This window comes from Equus caballus, chromosome 6 (assembly GCF_041296265.1).
Source record: "Equus caballus isolate H_3958 breed thoroughbred chromosome 6, TB-T2T, whole genome shotgun sequence".
NCBI classification, from domain to species: Eukaryota; Metazoa; Chordata; class Mammalia; order Perissodactyla; family Equidae; genus Equus; species Equus caballus.
The window spans coordinates 6,438,544-6,459,514 of NC_091689.1; the positions used below are offsets into that span (position 1 = coordinate 6,438,544).

The 20,971-nt window shown below is 48.6% G+C and overlaps 1 protein-coding gene and 1 pseudogene across 4 annotated transcripts in view; one reads left to right on the forward strand and one right to left on the reverse strand.

Moving 5' to 3' along the window:
• SMARCAL1 (SWI/SNF related, matrix associated, actin dependent regulator of chromatin, subfamily a like 1) overlaps window positions 1-20,971 on the forward strand; it is a 54,162-nt gene that overhangs the window by 15,097 nt on the left and 18,094 nt on the right. For all 4 annotated transcript variants that reach the window (XM_005610591.4, XM_005610592.4, XM_014740277.3 and 1 more), the window contains exons 8-12: window positions 3,302-3,452; window positions 4,204-4,371; window positions 6,267-6,332; window positions 13,792-13,932; window positions 18,960-19,178. In XM_005610591.4, the coding sequence (XP_005610648.2) occupies window positions 3,302-3,452; window positions 4,204-4,371; window positions 6,267-6,332; window positions 13,792-13,932; window positions 18,960-19,178 (745 nt within the window). The remainder of the gene's footprint in view (window positions 1-3,301; window positions 3,453-4,203; window positions 4,372-6,266; window positions 6,333-13,791; window positions 13,933-18,959; window positions 19,179-20,971) is intronic.
• Window positions 15,240-16,253, reverse strand: LOC138924515 (tetratricopeptide repeat protein 23-like pseudogene; annotated as a pseudogene).

A 20,971-nucleotide genomic window follows, 5' to 3' on the forward strand; every position in this document is an offset into this window, starting at 1 on the left:
TTGTAGAAACCCAGGGCTCTGAAGAGCTCATCAGGCCCTCTGTCCCTCTCTCAGCTCTGCTTTCCTCTTCCTTGGCATTGTTCTCAGATGGGCACCCCTCAGGTGTGTCAGCGAGGGCTGCCAGGGGCTTCGGCTTGCAGCCATTGGCTCAGCAACCCAGCAAAAACCCCTGTTCCTAGTGGTCTGACACTGACGTGCCTTTTACCTGGTGCCCACCCCAGGACTGGTCACTGTGGCCTGGGGGGCTCGGAAGTCTTCTTGGCCAGACCAGGTGATAGGCTCCTCCCTGGAGCCAGAGGGTAGGGCCTGCCCCACCCGAATTACTGCAACTGAGGGTGCGAGGTGGTGGTTCTCCAAAGGAATGGCAGGGTGCTCTTCGTACGGAAGGAAAAGAGATTAAGCCATGTCCTGCTCTGTCCTTTTTCCCAGAGTTTCTTGGGAGAAGCAAAATGACAGGTTCAAACTTGCCTTCTAGTGAAAATAGGGGAGGTCACAGAGGAAAGAGGAGGGTTGATAGTCCACCCAGAAATGCTAAGATCTAGACCTGTCAGTAGTCAGTGTGACCGGAGAAGGGTCCTGGCCGGGGGAGGAACCTAAGCTGTCAGTGGACCTGGCAGATGAGACAGCCCGCCTGCAGCCCGCTTGTCCGTTTTGGTTGAAGCTCGGCTATGTCTCGGGCAGGATGTCGCTCTGTGTGTGGTTTGGGCAGAGTCCCACCTTCCTGCGTTCCCAGGGTTCCAGCTCTGCCGGCCCCGTCTTCCTGTCCCTTCCAGCTTCCATCTCTGAGATGACGTGCTCTGCCGTGGCAGCCCTTCATCTGTCGCGAGGTTCTTTGGCCTTGTTTTACCTGGGCTCAGGGCGGTATTTCCCTTTGATCTTTCCTCCTCTGGCTCCTTCACTAATGCTGAGAGAGGGGCCACCCGCCCCACCCCCTGGGCAGCCCCTGCCTTCAGTGCCCAAGTTCTTGGCACCAGTAGAGATCCTTGGGCCCACGTGGTGTGTGCTGGCCTCGTACATGCAGCTCACCCCGACACCCTGAGGGGCTGTGTGTGTGAGGCCCCCCGGGGCCCCTGTGCATCAGCACCAGAGCAGGGCCAGCGGGTTCCACCTGTTCTCTCTGTGGCTCTGAAACTGCTAAAGGTACTTACAGTCTTTCTTCAAAACTTTCTGATTAAACCCAGATTTTAACTTTCATTCTCTGAAGAGGAGCGGTTTGGTATTGGGTAAAGGGGGCTGGCAATTCCATGGTTTTTTGGTTTTGTTTTGCTTTTTCTGTGAGAACTACAATGGAAAACTCCGTTATAGTTATGGAGTAAAATCTCTCATTCATTTATCAGCTTCCTCTGGTATCTAAAGGGTCCCTTTCAACAGATGAGCGAGTTGAGGCTCAGAAACACAGTCATCTGTCTGAAGTTGCTCAGCTTGCAAAAGTGGAATTGGGGCTGAAATCCGTGTTTTCTGTTGATGGGTGCAGCGGATTTCTTGTTATACCAAACCAGCCTGCGGAGGATGGCGTTCAGCTCTGTGACTGTTTCTCTGTTGTCCAGGTGTTTGCTTTGTTCTCATTTTTGGCCACTTTGTTCCTTGGTTGGGCTACCTCAAGGCAGGGAAAAAGGAAAGACCGTGAAATTCAGGGGTCTATTCCGCTTGAGATTGACCAGCTGGGCTAAACCGTGGGCATTGTACATGGCGGCGCCGAGGCTCAAACAAAAGGCCCTCCGTGGTGTGTGGCTTGGGTGCCCAGTCTGCCCTGGCCACCGATTTGTAAATTGGAAAGTGAGATAAAAATAAATCTTTTCACGCTTGCCCTCCCCGCATCTGTCTGTGCTGTGGGGTGATCCCAGAAATGGCCGGGACAATTCAGTGGAGGTAGGTGTGCGAGAGGAGGCTGGGCCTGCTCGGGGAGGGGAGTTGGCACACCGCTGGGCCCTTGCTCCCCACTGAAGGAGTCTGAGGGATGCAGGCAGGGACGCCCCTCTCACAGAGTGGGCTGTTGTGGCTGCTAGGAGGGCAAGGAAGTGCCGTGACAGGACGCCTGTTGTCTCTGGGCCCAGGCACACCGGCCTCACGCCACCCACATGTTACCCACGGAGGTGCTGCTGCTCAGTTTTCCACCTTTGTTGAACTCTGGCTTTCCAAGGCCAGAAACACTATTTCCAGGCAATTCGGAGGGGCCATGTGCAGTGTAGGATTGTTGTCGGCCGTACCAGCTGATCAGAAGAGGTCATATTCTCTGTCTTTACTGTGTGAGAAAGAAAAAGAGCTAGTCACCTGGGTTGTTACCGGTCTCTGAGCAAACTGAGTGTTTCAGGATTCAGATGGAAGACGACGGGTCCGGAGCAGACCAGGCATCTGGCACTCGGAATCCTTTTAGCTTTTCACTGATGTGTCGTGTGACTCGAGCAGGTCATTTTACTGGTTGTGTCTTTGACTATTTTTCTCCTTTTTGTGGATAATAGTTATAAGAGGAACACCTGCCAGCCTTTAGGTGCTGCCAGGCTCCGTGTTAAGTGCCGTCTCGCTGACTCTGGTAACCCTCACAGCAGTCTCTGGGAGCTCCTGTGCTATTCCCATTAGGGCTGAGGTACGAGGAGGCTGTGTAATGGCGTAAAAGCTACAGCTGCTAATGGGGAACTGGGATTCCAGTTGGGGTCCGAAAGAGTGGAATAGGCCCTGTTCACAGACTGTTAGCAAGGGTTGTTACACCGAGGGCGCTGGGCCCCGGAGGCTGCTGGTTGATTAGACTCGCTGGGGCTCGTGCTCCCTCGTGACTCGCCCGTGCTGTCCTCTGGCCCTCTCCTCTCCTCCAGCATCTTCGCTCTTGGCTCTCTCCTCCCTTTGCCTGAGTACGGCGTCCTCTGAGCCTCAGACCCCGCCATCTCGTCTGCCTTCTAGGCAGACCCCTGCGTGAACATGTGTGCCCCTCCTGGCCCCTTAAGGGCCTCCTCTGTCCTCCTCTCACGTCCCCTGGGCCTTGCCTCATCGGGCTGAGGGCAACTCCTCTTATTGGAAACTTCCTCCCTCAGCTCCCACGACCTCATTATCTTCTAGAGCTTTTTCCTGCATTTTGACCATTTCACATTTTCCCTGTTTTGACTCTTTCGAAATTATTATTCTGCCCCCTCATTGGCTCCTGTCTTCCCTCTGTGGGGCAGGACTCTTCTTGCAAGCAGGGCCCACGCTGGTGAGCGCATCGCCCCCGCCGAGCGGTGTGTGTCACTCTCCGTGGCGGCGTAGTGGCAGGTAACTGACGCCCTTGGACACTGTGCTGTTCTGCCATCCTCACCTGGTCTGCTTTCAGTTTTGCTGTAGCAAAGGGAGGCCGCCTGTTGCTCGCCGACGACATGGGCCTGGGGAAGACCATCCAAGCCATCTGTGTCGCGGCCTTCTACCGGAAGGAGTGGCCACTTCTGGTGGTGGTGCCGTCCTCTGTGCGCTTCACCTGGGAGCAGGTCAGTCCTCTCCCTGCTGTGTTGGTGACCACGAAGGTTCTCCTGGGTGTTAGTGATGAAACGGCAGCCTGGGGGCAGGGCCTGGGGAGCTTAAAGATGGTTATTTTGTGTGTTTGATTCCCACAGCACCATCAGGAATTCTAAACTAGAGTTAGATGGTCAGAACCAGCCCTTCGATACCAGAAGAGGGTCAGCCCAGGCACGCCAGGGGGCCACCCGGATGCCAGCTGCTGACACGGAGGCACCTGCTGGCCTTCCGTTGGCTCCAGTGGCTTTGGGTAGAGATGGCAAGATTTCTGGAGAGAGCAGGTGGCTTTGTAGAAAATGCTGACGTAAATATTTTCATTGTCACCAGCGCCTTTGGTGTACCAGGCTCTGCTCAAAATTCCTTTATAAAAGTGCTCTTAAAAAGAGTCGCATTCTTTCCCGGCAGAAACTTGCCATCCAGTTAGAGATCACAGAGTTGAAGTCACAGACCCCACAAAGCGACTGCTCACAGGCACTTGCTTCCGAAGGCGGGAGGTGTCCTGTTGGTGGAGAGTGAAGGGCAGTGGGTGGAGGTGATCGCTGTTGGTGGGGACGAAGCTCCCAGCAGATGCAGGAGGACATGGAGGGAAGGAGGCCAAGCTTGTTTTTCAGGGCGCGTTCACGGTGCCCCACACTGAGAGGGTGCGGTTACGGGTGGCTGGGGCCACAGCTGGCAGCTGCGGGCTGGGTCATCATTTCGGTTTTGTTCTCCTGTCATCCCCAGGCCTTCCTTCAGTGGCTGCCGTCTCTGAGCCCAGACCACATCAATGTCGTGGTGACCGGCAAGGACCACCTGACGGCTGGTTTGGTCAACATTGTCAGTTTTGACCTTCTGAGCAAGTTGGAAAAACAGCTAAAACAGCTAAAAAGTCCTTTTAAAGTTGTCATCATTGTAAGTGACTTGGCAAAGTCTTTAAGTGCTTTCTCTCTCTGCACAGTTTGTTTTTAAAAACTCCAAGAACTGTCGGATCTTTACTCTCATGCAGCTTCCCTCGGCTTATAGGAGAATAGCAATCCCTGCCTTTATTCCTTGGGGAACCGACATTCATTCTTCTCAAGCAGCGGTTCTCAACCCTGGCTGTAGGTTAGAATCTCCTGGGGAGCTTTTTAAAAAATGTGATTGACTGTGTCTGTGCCGGGGGTTTCTAGGCCATGCTAGAGGTCAGGTCATGCGATCATGGGTGGAGGTGAGCTTGTGGACTCTGGACCACCCAGGGTTCCAGAAACTGCAGCTGGGACAGCAACACTGTGTGCCTTTGTCCAGTGCCCTCTTGTCAGAATGGCTCAGCCATACAGTTCAAATGGTCAATGTGGGAGCTCAGAGAGGGGAAGGGAAGGCAAAGGTGCAGGCCTCAGGTTCTCAGTACGTGAGAACCGTACTGTGTGCTTAGCATAAGAAAACTTAAATGTTTATATTTTTTCAAAGCTATACAGGTAATGAGTCCTTGAGGGAGTCATGTCTGGTTTGGCACAAGTTCATGTGTGGCTTTGAAAAATGTTAGCATCCATGTGACATGAAAATATTGAGAGAAGTATCCCAGGGTGATGGCAATGGTCCTGCTGTGTAGGGGGAGTCAGGCCCTCACTGCTTTCGTGTCCTGCTGTGTCAGGTACTTTACGTGTGGTTGTTAAGGCAGATAGTGTCCCCATTTCACAGCTGATGAGACTGACAATGAGAGAGGTTGCATAATTTGCCCGTGGGCCCACGGCTAGCAAGATGGAGAGTCAGTGATCAAAAGTGGGTGGCATCCAGCTTCAGAATTCATGTTTTTCTGTTTGTGGCTCAACACTGAACCTGCCGTATGATTTTTGACAAGCCTCTTCCGCCACTGTTGGTTTTCTCTTCAGTTAAGAAAGAGCCCTGTCCCCTCTGACTTCAGACAGATGTTGCAGGAAGTAATAAAGTAACGGTTCTGAGGTGTCGCACTTCTTGGATGAGACTTCAGATACAAGGCTTGGCTTGTGGCTAGTTATAACAGTGGTTAGCTATAACAGTGGCTAGTTATAATTATGGTTAGTTATAACAGTGGCTAGTTATCATCGTGGTTAGTTATAACAGCGGTACATTTTTACCTGATGGTACTTTCCACTGATTCTCTCTATAAACCCCTTTTTCTTGCATGTCGTGCAGGCTCATCATGAGACAGGGCCACCAATGTCACACCCCAGCTTTCTGGGAATAGACCCTGTGACATTTGGGGGTCATCTCACACTCCCCTCCATTGTGCTTTTGAGGTCCTTTTTGGTTCACTGTAGCTGAAATGGAACAGGGGTTTCTCACAGATCATCTTAATCAGAGTCCGTGTTCTAAGCCTGGCAGTCGGTCCCTGAGCACAGGAGAATGTCCCCTTCCCTTCTCCAGGCTCCCACAGGACTTTGTCATGCCCAGCCCAGTGGCAGCTCCTGCAGCACAGTGACCAGCTGTCAGTGGGCACTGTCCTTCCTGCTGCAGGGCCCCAGGGCATGGCTGGCCCAGGGCCTCAGCCCGTGTTGGGCGCACAGCAGTCTTTAGTGTGCTTTGCTTAGTGCCGTGCGCCCGACAAAGCAGCCAGCGCCTATCTGCGGCTTGTTCAGCCTGCAAGGAGGGCGGCCAGGGAGTCACCACCCCACCTTATGAGTGGAGTTGCTTCACCGGAGCCTGGGCGCGCCCCCGGGCCCACAGCTTCCCCGGGGATGCATGTGCTGAGGGAGGACTCCTCGGTGCCCTGCCGGGCCTGGCTTCATGGGGGCCCTGCTCTGTCCACCCAGGGTCTGGCCTTGTTCACCGACATGACTGTTTCTTTTCAGGATGAGTCTCACTTCCTCAAAAACAGTAAGACCGCCCGCTGTCGCGCAGCCACTCCCCTCCTCAAGGTGAGTCCTGCTGGGAGCCTACGCCCACTCGGCGCTGAGCCGGCACAGGGTTCCGCTCAGGCTGGCCAGGGCTCCCAGGACAGCAAGGCCTGCAAGGCCAGGGCTAAGGGCTCTGGGCGTGGACGTGACTTAGCATTGACCACAGGCATCTCTGCTAGGGCTTCGGTCCAGATTCATTTTCCTTCCTAACATCCTGCTAAGGAGCTCGTGGTCAGTGCAGTCGTCTCTGTCTCTCCAAGATGAAGACCTGTCGAAGGTCACGGCCGAGTCAGGCCTGCCCTCCCGCTCGTCCTCGGCTCCTCCTGGCCGAGGCAGAGGGAGAGCTGCCAGCCGTGAGCTGCTTGGGAGGAACGGCCTGTCTTCTAGGTCACTTGCGGGCACAAAGCTCTTGTGGTGCTGGGAACCAGGCGATGAGCTGTACAGACTTAGAACCAGGCCGGGGGGATGGGCAGGAGGCGCCGGCGTGGCTGAGCTGGGCCTGCGGGTTGGGCTGGTTGAGCCCCGGCTTCAGAGCAGGCAGGGGGCCACACAGCACAGCTGCAAACCTTCATCGGAAAGTGTTCTGCTCTGACCAGCGGTCTAAGCTTACTCCCTGTTTCATCTCGCTCACACCTGTGTCTGTGTTCTGTGTCCCAGTCCCCCTGCCCCTGAGAGAGGGAAGGCCCCCAAATTCCCTGCCATCTTCTTATAGTGGACGTCTCCTAGTATTGAGGAAAAACGGAATAATTAGAAGAGTAGCTTTTTCTCTCATAACAAGGGAGAAGTCTCATAAGCGACTTTGGGGCACTCTCCTTCGGTTTGTGTAGACTGACCGAATAAAAGTATGTGGTCGTCTTGCGCTCTATTAAAGCAGCCTTGGTGTTGCACCAGCGTCTTAAAACGGCAGCTTTTATTGCTTAAAAGAACCCTTAAGTTGTACCTAAACTAGGGGGACAAATGTGCTAAGTATTGGTGAAGCGTATTAGCATTTGAAAATTAACTTAATTTTTCCAACTCCCCACAAAACACTTACAAGCGTCTACTCATTTCAAGTTTTGTTTTGTTTTAGAAGTAACAGAATATGACACGTCTTCCAAAGCAGGGTTATGTCATACGCACCACACTTAGAAATGAAAGTCCTTTACTTAAAAAGCTTGATTTTCTGCTCACTTTACCGATAAATATTTATAGGTCGAGAGCCACTTAGGGACACTCGTAAATCAGATTATTTTCCCCAAAGTGGTGACCCTTCTTTTGGGAAGCTTTAATATGTTTTCTTTTGAAAAATATTAGTAGGCCTTAGTACTGTGGTTCCAATGTTACAGCCATAACTAAAATTAAATCTGCACCTCTGATTGTTTAGACGGAAGAAACTGCACAATAGATAGATCCTATCATTAAAGGCATAATAGGAAGGCTTCTTAGCAGCCGTCTTATTAACGCCGTCCCCGCCTGGTCGGGCAAGCTAGACCACATATTGGTTTCTGAAGTACGTGCTTCTGAGCCAGACCTTTTAAAGCAGCGTTCACATCTTTGATATCTTGGCTGTATTTCAAAATGGCCCATTTCAAACAAATCTTTTAACTGTTAACTAGTGTGTATTACTCTGCATTTGCTGTAGAACCTGGATAAATTGACATTTGAAAATAGGACCCTTGGACATAGGCTGCTGTTTATGAAGGTGTCTTGAAGACGCTCTCTTCCATAACCTTGACTTCACATGATGCAGGACTGAATGGAGGTGGGGACGAGGCATTCTGTGTTGTTCTGTTAACCAAACCTTTCATCTCTGCTGTCTTTTCATCTAGATTGGAGTTCCTCAAACTTGGCAGTGTTGACATTTGGGGCCGGATGATTCTTTGTCATGTAGAGCTGTCCTGTGCATTGTAGGATGTTTAGCAGCATCCCTGGCCTCCACCCACTAAATGCCAGTAGTACCCTTCAGTTGTGACAACCAAAATTGTCTCCAGATATTGCCAGATGTCCCCCAGGGGCAAATCGCTCCTCCCCGTCTCTGTTGAGAACCACTGATTTAAGTAGTCTAAGGAAATGAGTGTAAATATTTTTGGGATAAGAGGAGAGTTGGGAAGAAGTAAAATATGCCTTTGAAAAGCCATAAAAGGGCCTGATTTAATACCACTTCATTGTTCTTCCAACTCATACGTCTCTTAGAACTATATTCTGATGATTAAGGTTTCAAGATCTTTTCAGCGAATGTGCATGGTGAGGTCATTAGGTTATATCTTCCAGTCTGAGCTAGCAGGGCCAGATCGTGTCCAGGATATGTGGGTTTCCTAACTGGTGACAGCAGCCGTGTGCAGAGGACATGTTGCTTAGGTTGTCAGAAACTGGTGTCATCCCCTGGGAAATGTGACATCTTTCTTCCCCCACATCACTGTTTGCCTTGGCTACTAAGCAAGGTGGTTCTGTTTTATACATAAATGTGTGAAAGAAGACACAACAGAAAGCTATAAAGAACAAAATTAAAGTTACCTTTCATCCCTGCAGGAGAGAAAGCCACTGTTAACAGTCTGGTTGTTTTTCTAACACATCAGTTGTAGGGCAGGGTCATGGTTTTCATGGCTCTGGAGCATGCTGTTGTACGGATGCATCATCTCCTAATTTAACCCTTAGTGTTGGGCACTGTTTTGCTGTTATAAATACTTCTGCAAATGAACATCATCCATATATTTGTAGCTTGCATACTTTGTCCTATTAGACAGATTCCTACACTTAGAATTGCTGGGTCCTAATTTTACCTTCTGATAGATGCCCCTGAAGTCCAGTCTGGCCAGGCGTAACCATCTTCACTCCCACTTAGCTCGCATCACGCGGTCCTCCTCCGCACGACTGCAGCCCTGAAGGTCATCAGTCTCTTCCCTTTGGAGCAGTGAGCTGCATTTGGGTTTTCTTTCTGATGGTTTATTTACAGTGCTTTTGATTGTTAAACCAGTGTTATAACATTATTAACAGAATAGATTGTTTCTTCAGAGTGAAAAAGAATCCCACCATCCTCTCCTAATAAATAACTTTCCTTTTTGTGTGAGTAGAGTGCTTTTTATATCTCTACTGATTGGCTAGCCGAGGTGAAAATAGTGGTCTAAAATATACAAGCTTTTTCGTTTTCCTTTTTCATTAAAGTAGTTTAAGTAAATGATGTACTCAAATAGTACGAAAGGGTGTACAGTGAAAAATAACTCATTCTCCCACCTCTGGATCCCCAGTCCCTTGATCTCTCTTCCGAAAAGAGGCCTGGTTACCAGATTTTCAGGTTCACTTCTGAAAATTATTCTGTGCCCATGAAAGCATGTGCACGTGGTCTGTTTCTTCCTCAGAGTTCTCTCTAACTACTAGTTCACACCTACCTCCTTTCCTTAATAGCGTATCCTGGGCACCATTCCACCTCATTCCAGGTGACTCGGCGGCATTCTTATAAATAGTATTCTCTGGTATACATCTATTGTAATATGTATCATCTGTTCCCTTGTGATAGATTGGTAACCAGGCTCTGGCTGTTATGTACAGTACTGGAATGGCCATCTTTTCATGTGATCTACAAGCAGGAGTAGAAAACCCAGTGCCTCTGCGTCTGGAGGGGAAAACCCAGTCCCTCTGCATCGAGAGGAGAAAACCCAGTCCTCTGCATCGAGAGGAGCAAACCCAGTCCCTCTGCATCGAGAGGAGCAAACCCAGTCCTTCTGCATCCAGAGGAGCAAACCCAGTGCCTCTGCATCTGGAAGAAGTGGCTCTGCCTCTCTCAGGCCAGACGGCAGAGTGCTATCAGCTGGGGCGTCTGCTCTGCCCACAGAGTCAGGCTACTGGAGGAGTCCCGTGTGGTCCAGCCATTCTGGTGAATTTTTCTCAATTTCATCACAGAATCAGCCGAAAAAGAAATTATAAGAGTCTAATGCTTAATTTAAAATAGACTATTTCCCCCAGAGAACAAACTCCTCTGTATTATTTAATTTTAGCATATGTGCTATGTTAATATTACCTATACACAGATGTTTTGAATACCTTGAAGGTCAAAATGGTGTAATGCTGATCAGCTGTAATTATACCATTTGATGTATTCTGGTAACATTTTGGTAGTTTTGACCCAGTACCCCTGTAGCCGTGGTCTCCATTCTGTTTGTTCTTACCCCATTCTAGTTGCCTAGCGTGGCATCAGAACTTCACTCGTATCAGAGCAGCGATACTTACTGAAAGCACTGTGGTTATCCTGCAAATCAGCTTAGTACAGGCAGGCCCTCCAGACTTGTGGCTGGAGCTGTGTCTCTCTTTGGAAAAAGGTTGGAAGCTAGAAGGGACCATTATTTTGTGAAATGTGCTGACCAAACCAGAGACTCAGAAAAGCCATCTACTGGGTATCACTGAGTGAGAGGTGACCCTCTGCTGATCCTTGGGGCGGCTCTGGTCAACAGGGGTCATAATTATCTGTTTGTCCTGGTTTGCTCTTGTCCTGGGGAGCAGAGTCAGGAGCAGTGTGAAGAGTGGAACCTCAGATCTTCTCCCCAAGCTCCAGTCACTGGATTCTCCTCAACTTTGAGCTTTCCCTCTTGTTCTCAGGCTTGCGAGACTACGGGTGTGACTCTGGTTGCTTCTTGCATAATCGCTGTGATCCTGCATTTGTTCTTGATCTGTGTACTTTTGGTCACTTGTCCCCAAACTATGTTTGCCACTGTCCTTATTTTTGGAAATTCTATAGTGACTTCTGAACTAATTAAAACATATCTCCAGTGTCCCTGTCACATCAAGGCTAATGCGTATTAGGACACTTGGGCAGTATGGGCTTGACCTTCTCTTTGATGTCATCTTCCTCCTCATGTCCTATTTCTAAATCGTAGGGTACTTTGCTTGTAGCTGAAGCTTTATTTAGAGTATCATTGGGAATAATATTGGGTGTAAGAATGGGACTAAGCTTTGGGGACCACGACGTTTTTCCTAGGCTGGGGTCATGGTGAAATACATTAAAGCCAATCAGAGTAATTCAGTAAAGCAAGTTATTGGTTCAGTTGGAGAAAAAGAGGTAATGACGGAGAGCAACGAGGAATTCCCCCTGCTGCTGCTTATGGACCTTAAGACAATTTCAGCTCTTTTCTCTACAACAGAACATTCTCTTGGCTCATATTTTAAAATCCATGTGTAGGCTATCTACTTTGAATTACTCGATTGAATTCTCCTTGGCAAATCGTATATACCAACTTGTCGTGCTGTCAGCCTGCAGGGCTCCCCCACCGTGACCCATGAGGAAATTAAACCTGTCGTCAAAGGTCATCTGCCTGCAGCTGCGTCTGCTCGTGGGAATCACATGATTTCTCTCTGACACCAGATAGAAGTAATTTTTTACCTTGTTTCATTGTAGGTTTCTGGGGTGCTGCTTTCTTTTAACTAGAGGAGTTAATTATAAAGTGTTCAATTTAGTGTTGATTTATGTAGTTTTCTGCATTTGTATTTTCCCAGAGTGGAAGTTCTCAGAAGTGGAGGGTGACACATAAGTCATTGCAGCTGGGCATGATTAAAGGCCTTGTGGGTGACAGTGATGACAATGCAGACGTGTAGGGGCTGAGCAGGGAGCAGGCTCCATCATTCCATAACAGATGAGATGCTATTCTGGTTGCTTTCAAAGCTGGCCTTTTTCTTTTTCTGTAATGCCCCCTCTGCTTTTAACACCCACAAACGTCCATTGTCAACAGGTCCATCACCCACCAGTCTGGGCAGGGAGATGGGAGGTCTGACTCAGTATTGACTCTGTCCTATAAACAGGTGGCAGAGAAGCCTGGAGTGAATTTCCATGCCGTGACCTGTGGGCTGCCATCCAGGCTCTACCCCCAGGCAATAGCGGTGACCGTGTGGGGAGTGGGTTTGGGATAATGTGCCGATTTCCCCTTATTGATAAGACTTTTTCATTTTCCCCGGTTCATTGAAATGGTCTGGAGCCAAGGCAAGGGATGCTGCAGACATCGTTCAAGAAGCTCATTGTTATGTTAATGAGTCTGCATTAAACCGTGCAGGACGGGTAATTGAGCTGTGAAAGATCATAGCTGGAGAAACCCGTAGCCCTCCTGTCATAATGGAATTAGGTATTGGCAGTTGCTGAGAGGGCGGAGTGCATCTTGAGGATTGTGTATATTGTATATTTATAAAGAATCGTTTTCTTTCCCTCTGTTGCACCTTTATTTATTTATTTTTATGGGGCACTGTATCCATTTGGAAACCTGATTTCCTCCCCTCGGTGATTCACTGCATGTGATTGCCTTGTACTACTGTCATTAACTCAAGGTTACAGTGGTTGACAAGCTCTTTCTAGACGGCTGTGCTCCATGGTGGGGTCCCTTCCCAGAGCTGAAATGAAGTTTACCTCCAGTAATCTTTGGCCATTCCATGTTCTAACACAACAGGAAGTGTCTCCTTTTTTCTCACCCTTTTTTCCATCTGAATAAGAGGTAGGATATTGAGTCTGATTTCCTTGGGTCAGGGTAATGAGCAACGTGGAATTCATCATTGGAATTGACCAACTATTTCTATCCTGCCGACTGCCGAGCAGGCTGCTGCAGACCAAGGCTGAGTTTAGGGTAAATGGATCTGGGTCCCCCATTTTAAAGTCCTTCTTGGTTGCAAAATGAGCTTGAGTCGGGATCTCTCCTCTCAAAGCATTGTGAAGCTGAATTAGTGACGGCCTTTGTTTTCCCCTCTAAAGAAAATCAAACAGCTTTTACACTTGTACACAGGCCTCCCCTGACTTCCTCCCGGGAGTGAGAAAGGGCTGCTCCTGGTGTCATTATCTGATCCTGAGTTCAACTGACATGTGAAAAATCCATTCTGGAAGAAGTTCAGACCCATTGCTCTCTCTCATACTTCCGCTTCCTCTTCCAATGCTGGATTCTTTGAGCTTATTCCATGTTCTCTAGGACACTAATTGTCTTCCTTCTGAATGTTTTTCAGCATACAGAGAGTAGTCACTGATTACCTACTTCGTCCCAGGTGCTGTGCTACAGAAAGTAGAGACTGGTCCTTGGTGTCCAGGAGCTTGCAATCTAGTGAGGGAGACAGACGAGGTAGAACTTAGCGTACTGTGCTAGGTGCCAGTACAGAGATGGGCAGAGAGTGCGACAAAGGCAGCTTAGGAGGTGACATCCAGCTGCTTACAGGGGTCCCGCCGTGAGGTCCTCAGAACATGTGCACTCTTTTTCTCTGGTCATAGAACCTTTGCTGAGAGTTCCCAGGCTGTGGGCCACACAGAGCTCTGCAGTGAGGCCAGTCTGCGATGCCTTAGGAATCTAGATCTGCTTGGTTCCGAGATGAGGAAACTGGAGAACTGCCAGCAGTCGGAGTGTCCAGGACGCGACAGGCATTCGTGCTGGCTCCTGGGGCACTTTGCTGTTCCTGGGGTCGTCCAGCTCCTGTCTCCTTGGGACATTTGGGATGTTCCCTGTGTGCTCCTCTGTATTCTCAGCACCTCTGGCTGTTTGTTTTCTAGGTGGCCAACCGGGTGATCTTACTGTCGGGCACGCCAGCCATGTCCCGGCCTGCAGAGCTCTACACACAGATCCTTGCGGTCAAGCCAACTTTCTTCCCTCAGTTTCATGCCTTTGGACTTCGCTACTGTGACGCCAAGCGGGTATTTATCCCCTTTCCTTCCCAGCGCCCCCATCTCTCTCCCTTCCCCGGCCTTCCTGCTCCCTCTCTTCAGCCCTGGTATGATCAGAAGAGCACTGGCCAGGGAGCTGGACCAAGATTGTATTCTGCTTTACCCCTGACACTAACCTTGGAGTGACCCCAAGGGGATGATGAGAACAGCCCCTCCCAATTTTAATGCTTGTGGTGATTCCAGGTTGGTGTTTCCCAATAAAGGGACCAGTGGCTAATGCGTCGGTGTGTGGAGCTCTGAGAACCAACGGCTCTAGCCCAAGAGAAGGGCCCTGAGGGGAGCTAGCGGCGAGGCCGAGGCCCACAGCACAGGGAAGAAAGGAGATGAGGCGGTGAAGGAGTGTGAGGGGAGTCTGAAAAAAATCCCCTGGAAAAGTGAAAAAATACTCTGTGCAAAAAAGACAGAGGAAGCCTTTGAGCAGGTGGAGTGGGAACTTGGTTGACCTGCCTTGGGGCTCCCATCAGTGAGCCTGGCTCGTCGGTGTTTACTCATTGTAGTGAATCATGCAGGCCAGACGCCTCTGACCTGCAAGTGTTTCTAGGAATACGGTGCCAATGGAGCAGGTCCTTCAGGAGCTACAATCTGAGCAGCTTCAGTTCTCTACAAATGGCACAGGAGGCCTCGTACACACAAGTACCATTGCAATCAAAATCTCAGTTTCTAAAACCTCAATTGTTTTTTAACTGAAAAAAAATTTTTTTAATGACATGGAGAAATACAAGAGTGGAAAAAAGTAGGATGCAAAACTTTCCCTTCTTTTCTTCCTTCCTGCCTCTCCATCTCTCTCCTTCTCTTCCTTTCTCTTCCTCTCTCTCTCTTCCTCCCTCTTGTGTGACGAGAAGGTAATATACACCGAAATGGACTTATAAGCAGAGAAAATCAACCTTTCTTAAGTGTTTTAAATTGCATTATTCGCAAATCCCAAATTCCTCCTGATGGACCATTGAATCCATCAGTGTTCATTAATCTGATCAACCCAGCTGAGCTGGGACACTGGATAGTGTCCTTACCAGTTCCTTTGCGTGTCTTCAAAGCCACCCACTTTCAAAAGGATGGCCTTGCCAGACAAAGGACTGCTGTTGAAGGATAAATTCATCAATTGGCTTTCCTCTGCATCTAGATGCCTCACTTTTGAATATAGGTCAAGAAAATTCTAGTTGCTACAAACCTTCTGTCCTGTAAGCCAGAGGACAAGAGTCAGGGGTTGAGAGGAGGGTGGGGGGAGCCAGTGTTTTTCTCTTATCGCAGGATTTCCTCCTCAACCATTACGTCACAGGTCACGTGCATGTTGTGCGTGCTCTCCCTCTTGATGCAGGTGAGTTTTGCTGAGACTCCCTCTGCTGGGCCTCTCCAGACATGGCATAAGCCCAGGCTGGTAGCACACTAGCCCCTGCGGTTTGGGGGCTGACTTCAGAACAAAGAACCACAGACAGAATGGACCCGCTGCGGGTGCTGGAGGGCCTGGTCGCGTTCCTCAGCTGCTCCGCCTGAGCGGTTTCCTCGGTGTAGCCTGATCAGATCTGATGCCCTGTCACCCTGGGCACTAATAATGTTGGCCGTTGCTTTTTCACAGTATGCCAGGCTAGTACAACCTGTGGGTGGCCAAGGAGGCTGTGCCCCAAGCAGTTGTTAGGTCTTCCTCTGAGACTTGTAATCCACAAATTCCTCCTTCTATAGTTCCTTCAGCACCTGCGTGTTGCCCTCTGCCCTCTGCAGGGTGAAGTGGGCCTCTCTGCCATGTTTCTGCAGAAGCCGGCCATACCCAGAGTGTGGTAGAATATGACCAGAGCCCCCAGGAGTTTTTTTTCTCCTTGTCGTTTCTCCCTTCCGGGTCAGCAGTGTGTTCTTGGTGGACTCAGCGTGTTTCTTGGCCTGAGCTGAGAGGCCTCAGTGTCAGGCAGCCATAAATCAGGTTGGCGAAAGCCTGTACATATTTCCAGTGTTCTTCCCCAAAAATAACCCAAGTGATGATGACCCAACGACAGCTCCTTGTTTGCTTGGGTGTTCATTGTCTTCCTTGATCAGCTGAGCTGTTTCCTTCTGGGATTGGGCCGCTGTCTCTTTGAGAAGCACAGTCTATGGCCTTCTCCTTGGCTTTGGTGCCTCCTTCCTTCTCTCCAGACCCACGAGTGGAATGCAGCCCATCTGTGTGCTGGGATCTTGGTTTGCTGTGATGGATAGAAGCAGAAGTCCCAGTCGGTGTCATGTTGGCAATCGGGGTGTGGCTGGGGCTGACTCGAATCTTCATCCTGAGCCCTGAGTAACTGTCTCTGATCCAGGCTCAGGAACATCCACGATCTGAAAACCAGAAGGGAAGGCTCACTAACTTCTCTTTCTAATCTGTACTTTCAAAACTATGGCCAGGGCGGTGAATTCATCCTTCAACAGTAGTCCTTTGTCTGGCAATGTCAGACTTCTCCAACTCGTAACTCTGTTCCCATGAGGTTCCACTGGCCCTGAATTAGAACACCGGACTTCAGCCCCTCTCAAGTGCACGTCGCTTCTCCTTTTCCCCTGATTGGTCTGCTGTAACATCATAAACCCAGAAGCCACATGCTGAGCTGCCCCTGGCTTTTTTCTTGTGGACAGTACCTCTGCCACAGCGGACTAGCTGGACTCTAAAACTTCATTAATTCAGACCTTAAAGATTCCTGTTTTTGTGATCAAGTCACAAATATCCCGAGCCCCTGTTTGCATCTGAGACGCTGACACTTTGGAGAAGTGGCTGCAGCTCACTGGCTCACTTGTTGCCTATACCATCTGAGAGGGAAAAGCCTTGCTGTGCAAGTTCATGATGTGAATAAGATTGTCAGCCTTATTTTTTAAATACTTTTTTAAAAGAAATTTTCAAATACTTTAAAACTATCCACTTATATTCAAACAAAGTACTTATAATGTAAATTGTAGTGCTTTGCAAAGTTAATTGCAAATCAATTTTAGCTGGTAATTGAGGCAGATAAGTTCTCAGTTATTAAATGTATTTAAAGCCATACACTTCCTTAATCTATAATGCACTTTCCCCGTGGACCAGATGAGATTGATTGTATATAGTTTTCATGGTCCCTCAAAACTCTTCATGTGTGATTTGCACCTTTATCCTGTTTGCAAATGATCCAGTTTCTGAAAAGGCTCTTCTCGTCCTCGCCTGTCTGGGCCTGTGGGGTGATGTTCAGCTAGTGATGGAAGGGGCCGAGATGGAATTCATTGCCTTTAATTCCCAAACTGTGCCTTCCTGTGCTCCATCTCTGACCACCATCACCCCCAGTTTCATGCCGTCCTCAGATTCACCCTTTCCCTCCTTGCTGCCCGCCCCATGTCACCCAGTAGAACACAGACAGTCCCCTCCTCTTCATAGCCTTTCTTCCGCCCAGCCCCATGCCTGGTACTTGGTTAGTTTTCAACCAAACCTTGCTGGATTGTGATTATTCCAGAGTCCAACTTAAAATCTTTGGTATTATTGAGTTTAACCCACAAGATTAAGAGCTGACAATGTTAGAACTTAGGAGTGTGATATCCAAATTAATTATATCTACTTGTCCCCAGCACAGTTTTTATTTAATGTAGCTGGTAGGCCAGGGCTGCTTTGTATATTGGGGCTGGGCGGGGCGGGCAGCTTCTAGGATTAGGAGAAGCCACTGAAGAGAGTGCCCCAGACTGAGCTCATTTTCGAGCCCATAGCATGAGGCATTGGCTGAAACTTCCATTGGTTTGAGTGTTTTTTTAATAGAAGAAGCAGTTTTTGATCGTTTTATTTCTCCACCTTTGACCATCTCTTGCTATATCGCAGTTTAGCAAAGGTTTGTAGGATACCTGCCATGTCTCCACAGTTATACTGTGTCCACCAGCCCTCAAAAATGAACAAGCCTGGGGACAGCCTGGTGGCGTAGCAGTTAAGTTCACGCGCTCTGCTTCAGTGACCTGGGGTTTGCCAGTTCGGATCTGGGCGCGGACCTATGCACCGCTTATCAAGCCATGCTGAGGCAGCGTCCCACATATAAAATAGAGGAAGATGGGCATGGATGTTAGCTCAAGGCCAGTCTTCCTCAGCAAAAAGAGGAGGATTGGCGGCAGATGTTAGCTCAGGGCTAATCTTCCTCGAAAAAAAAAATGAACACTCCTAGCCCCTACCCTAGGTAGTTCACATTCCAGGCGTGGGGGAGGCGTAAGGCAGGAAGGGAGTTGAGTGGCTGAAAATATAAGGCAGCAGACACCCTGGCTTCCTGATTTTTCTGTAAGACTATAGAAATCAGTCCTGTTTCCAGTCAGATTGTTAGTGAAGGATAGGGTTTTCATTGTAATTGTAACATCTCTAGCTGTGTGGCAGGGAGTAGACGTTCTTGCTTACTACTTCACACGTGCCACCGAATGAGGGAGCCGTGCTTATGAAGGGCTGCCCGGGCACTCTAGAACCCACTGCTGGCTTCAGCTGGATTAGCAGAAATCCATGTTCTGAGCGCCTCCTTTGGTCCCCACTACTACCACCAGCACTCAGTTACCTGTGCTGTATTACACCTGATTGTGTCACCCATTCTGAGCAACCCCAGCTTTTTAAATCCCTGTAAATCTCATCAAATGAAGGTATTACTGACAACATCACGTATTACATTGTCCAGTGGACTCTGTAGCATGAGCCCTGGGGAAGGTTATTTCTGTATTAAGTATGTAGCAGTAGTCTGGCAAGCTGAGTGTTTTGTTTGCTTTTTAATATAATGCACACCAAACCATTTTACATCTTGCATTCGCTGCTAGAAAGCTTAGTGCCAAATTGTGGAATGACATGATAGGTGTTTTTCGTTCCCCTCGTTCCTGACTTTTTTTCCCTTCTCCTTCCTGTTTCTCATTTGTATTATATGGGATGTTATTCATTCTTTAAAGCCACTTGACGTTCTCTGCTCAAAGCCAAGGGAAGAGAAGGTGGTGAGGAGAGAAAGCACCTGGAGGTCACAGCCCTGTGAATGTGGCCCTGGACAGCCTAACGCCGTGTTCTCCCTCCGCAGATGCCCTGGGGCTGGGACTACTCAGGCTCCTCCAACCTTGGGGAGCTGAAGCTCCTGCTGGAGGAGGCGGTCATGCTGCGCCGCCTCAAATCCGACGTCCTTTCCCAGCTTCCAGCCAAGCAGCGCAAGATGGTGGTGGTTGCCCCGGGCCGGATCAACGCCAAGGCCAGAGCTTCCCTGGACGCGGCGGCCAAGGAGATGACCACCAAGAACAAGACTGTGAGTCCAGGGCTGAAGACGGGTATTGGGAAGTCAACGTGTCACAGGTGCTCCTTCCTGGAGGGGCTCTGTGGAGACCCCAGGCGGTCCCTGAACTTGCCTCTCCGCAACCTCCCCGTCCCTGGGCAAGGCCAGCGAGCCCGTTTGTTACTCAGCCTGCCTAGTCTGCTTCCAAATGTCATATTAATTTGCAGTTTATACTTGAGTAGATCGCTACTGATGGATGGTCTTAAAAATAAACCCCGGGCCAACTGCCGGATGGTGATATATATACTGAATCCCTCAAAGAAAGTTGGAGTTTAGTGTATTTTGAGAATGCCTCTGTCTAGTGACAGTGGTTGGAAATTCGTCCTACATGTATTTGATATATACATTAACCCTCTCACCATCCCATGTCCTTTGCTTTAGTCAAAATGACAAATTAACATTTATATAAAAGTAGAGTTTTCAGACCCTCTTAACCCTTTGAATCCTTGTTACGGTCATTTATGATTGGGGGAAACCGAGGCTCATAGAAATTATGATTTGCCCAAGGTCTCATGGCTGCTCCGTGGCAGAGCTGAGGCCTCATGGCTGCTCCGTGGGGGAGCTGAGCCTGTGACTAAGCCTGTCACCCCTGTATTTTAGGGCTCTTTCCACTATGGTGGTTTTATCTTTTCCAAACACTTTCCTATCTCTCTTTAGTGTCATCCTGTGCTGAATGCTATAGAGTAATCTACACCAGCTCCTTTTCTGTCGTCTTGGGATAAAATCTTGCAGTTTTCATTGTCAAGAAAATAGCAGTCATTGACATTTTTTGACATTATCATAAAGTATTATCTCAGCTTGATGTTACCCTGTATAAAGGCACTTAGATCTAGATGAGATCCCAGCCTTCTGGGAGGTTACAAAATAAATAAGAATGACAGGAGACAGAATGTGTGATTTTCCTTTAACGTTATTTTACTACGTGATGAGAGAGGCTAGCTGGTAACTTCTAAGAAACAGAGGGTCGGGTAGAGGACGCGCTGGTAAGTTGTGAAGCTGGATTTAATTTATGCTGTATTACAATTATTCGTGTAGATGGTCTGCAGGAAATGAGCAGGCATAATCTCTTTGTTGTGGGGTTTTCACACAAGTTCTGCGACGCTGATGTGGACATGTAGACCAGTGGTTCTCAAATTATATTTCATTAGCAGAACCAGGGTATTGTGTTGCTAAAATCGGTCTTGGTGGTCTTTTTCTGATTTCTAGAGAGAAAAATTCAATGGTTGGAAAAATTTTTTTCTCAATTTTAAGTTTTTTCTTGTAACTTTCTTAAACCTTTAATGTCTGCTAACTTTTGCCCACTGGCACTCTACCAGACAAGAAAACCAGTGAACAAATATAGCAAATATATTAATGGAAAAAATTCAGATGTGTGATACTTTTAGATCCAAAGAACTGGGTATTTATGATGCTCGGTTTTAGTTCCTTGTGTGTGGGGTGGAAGTAAGTCCAGCACGTCTCGTTCAGTTCCCCAGAGGTCCACCTCCTGGACCGGGGTGAGAACAGCCAATGCAGACAACTGGAGAAGCAGACAGTGGGTGTTTGAAATGAGGAGGGAGTCACCTAAGTTGGCCAAGAGGCACCTGTAAGTTGTGCAGAATGGCCAAAAAGAAAATGAAACAGAATGAAATAGAAGTAATGGGAATTTTGAACTTAGTGCAGCAAAGTTTGAAAGCATTTTTTAAACGTTTTGCTGACTTGCAGAATTCTTCAAGGTAGATGAGTGGCTGTTTACAAAGATGATTTCAGATGTAACCTGAAAGTTT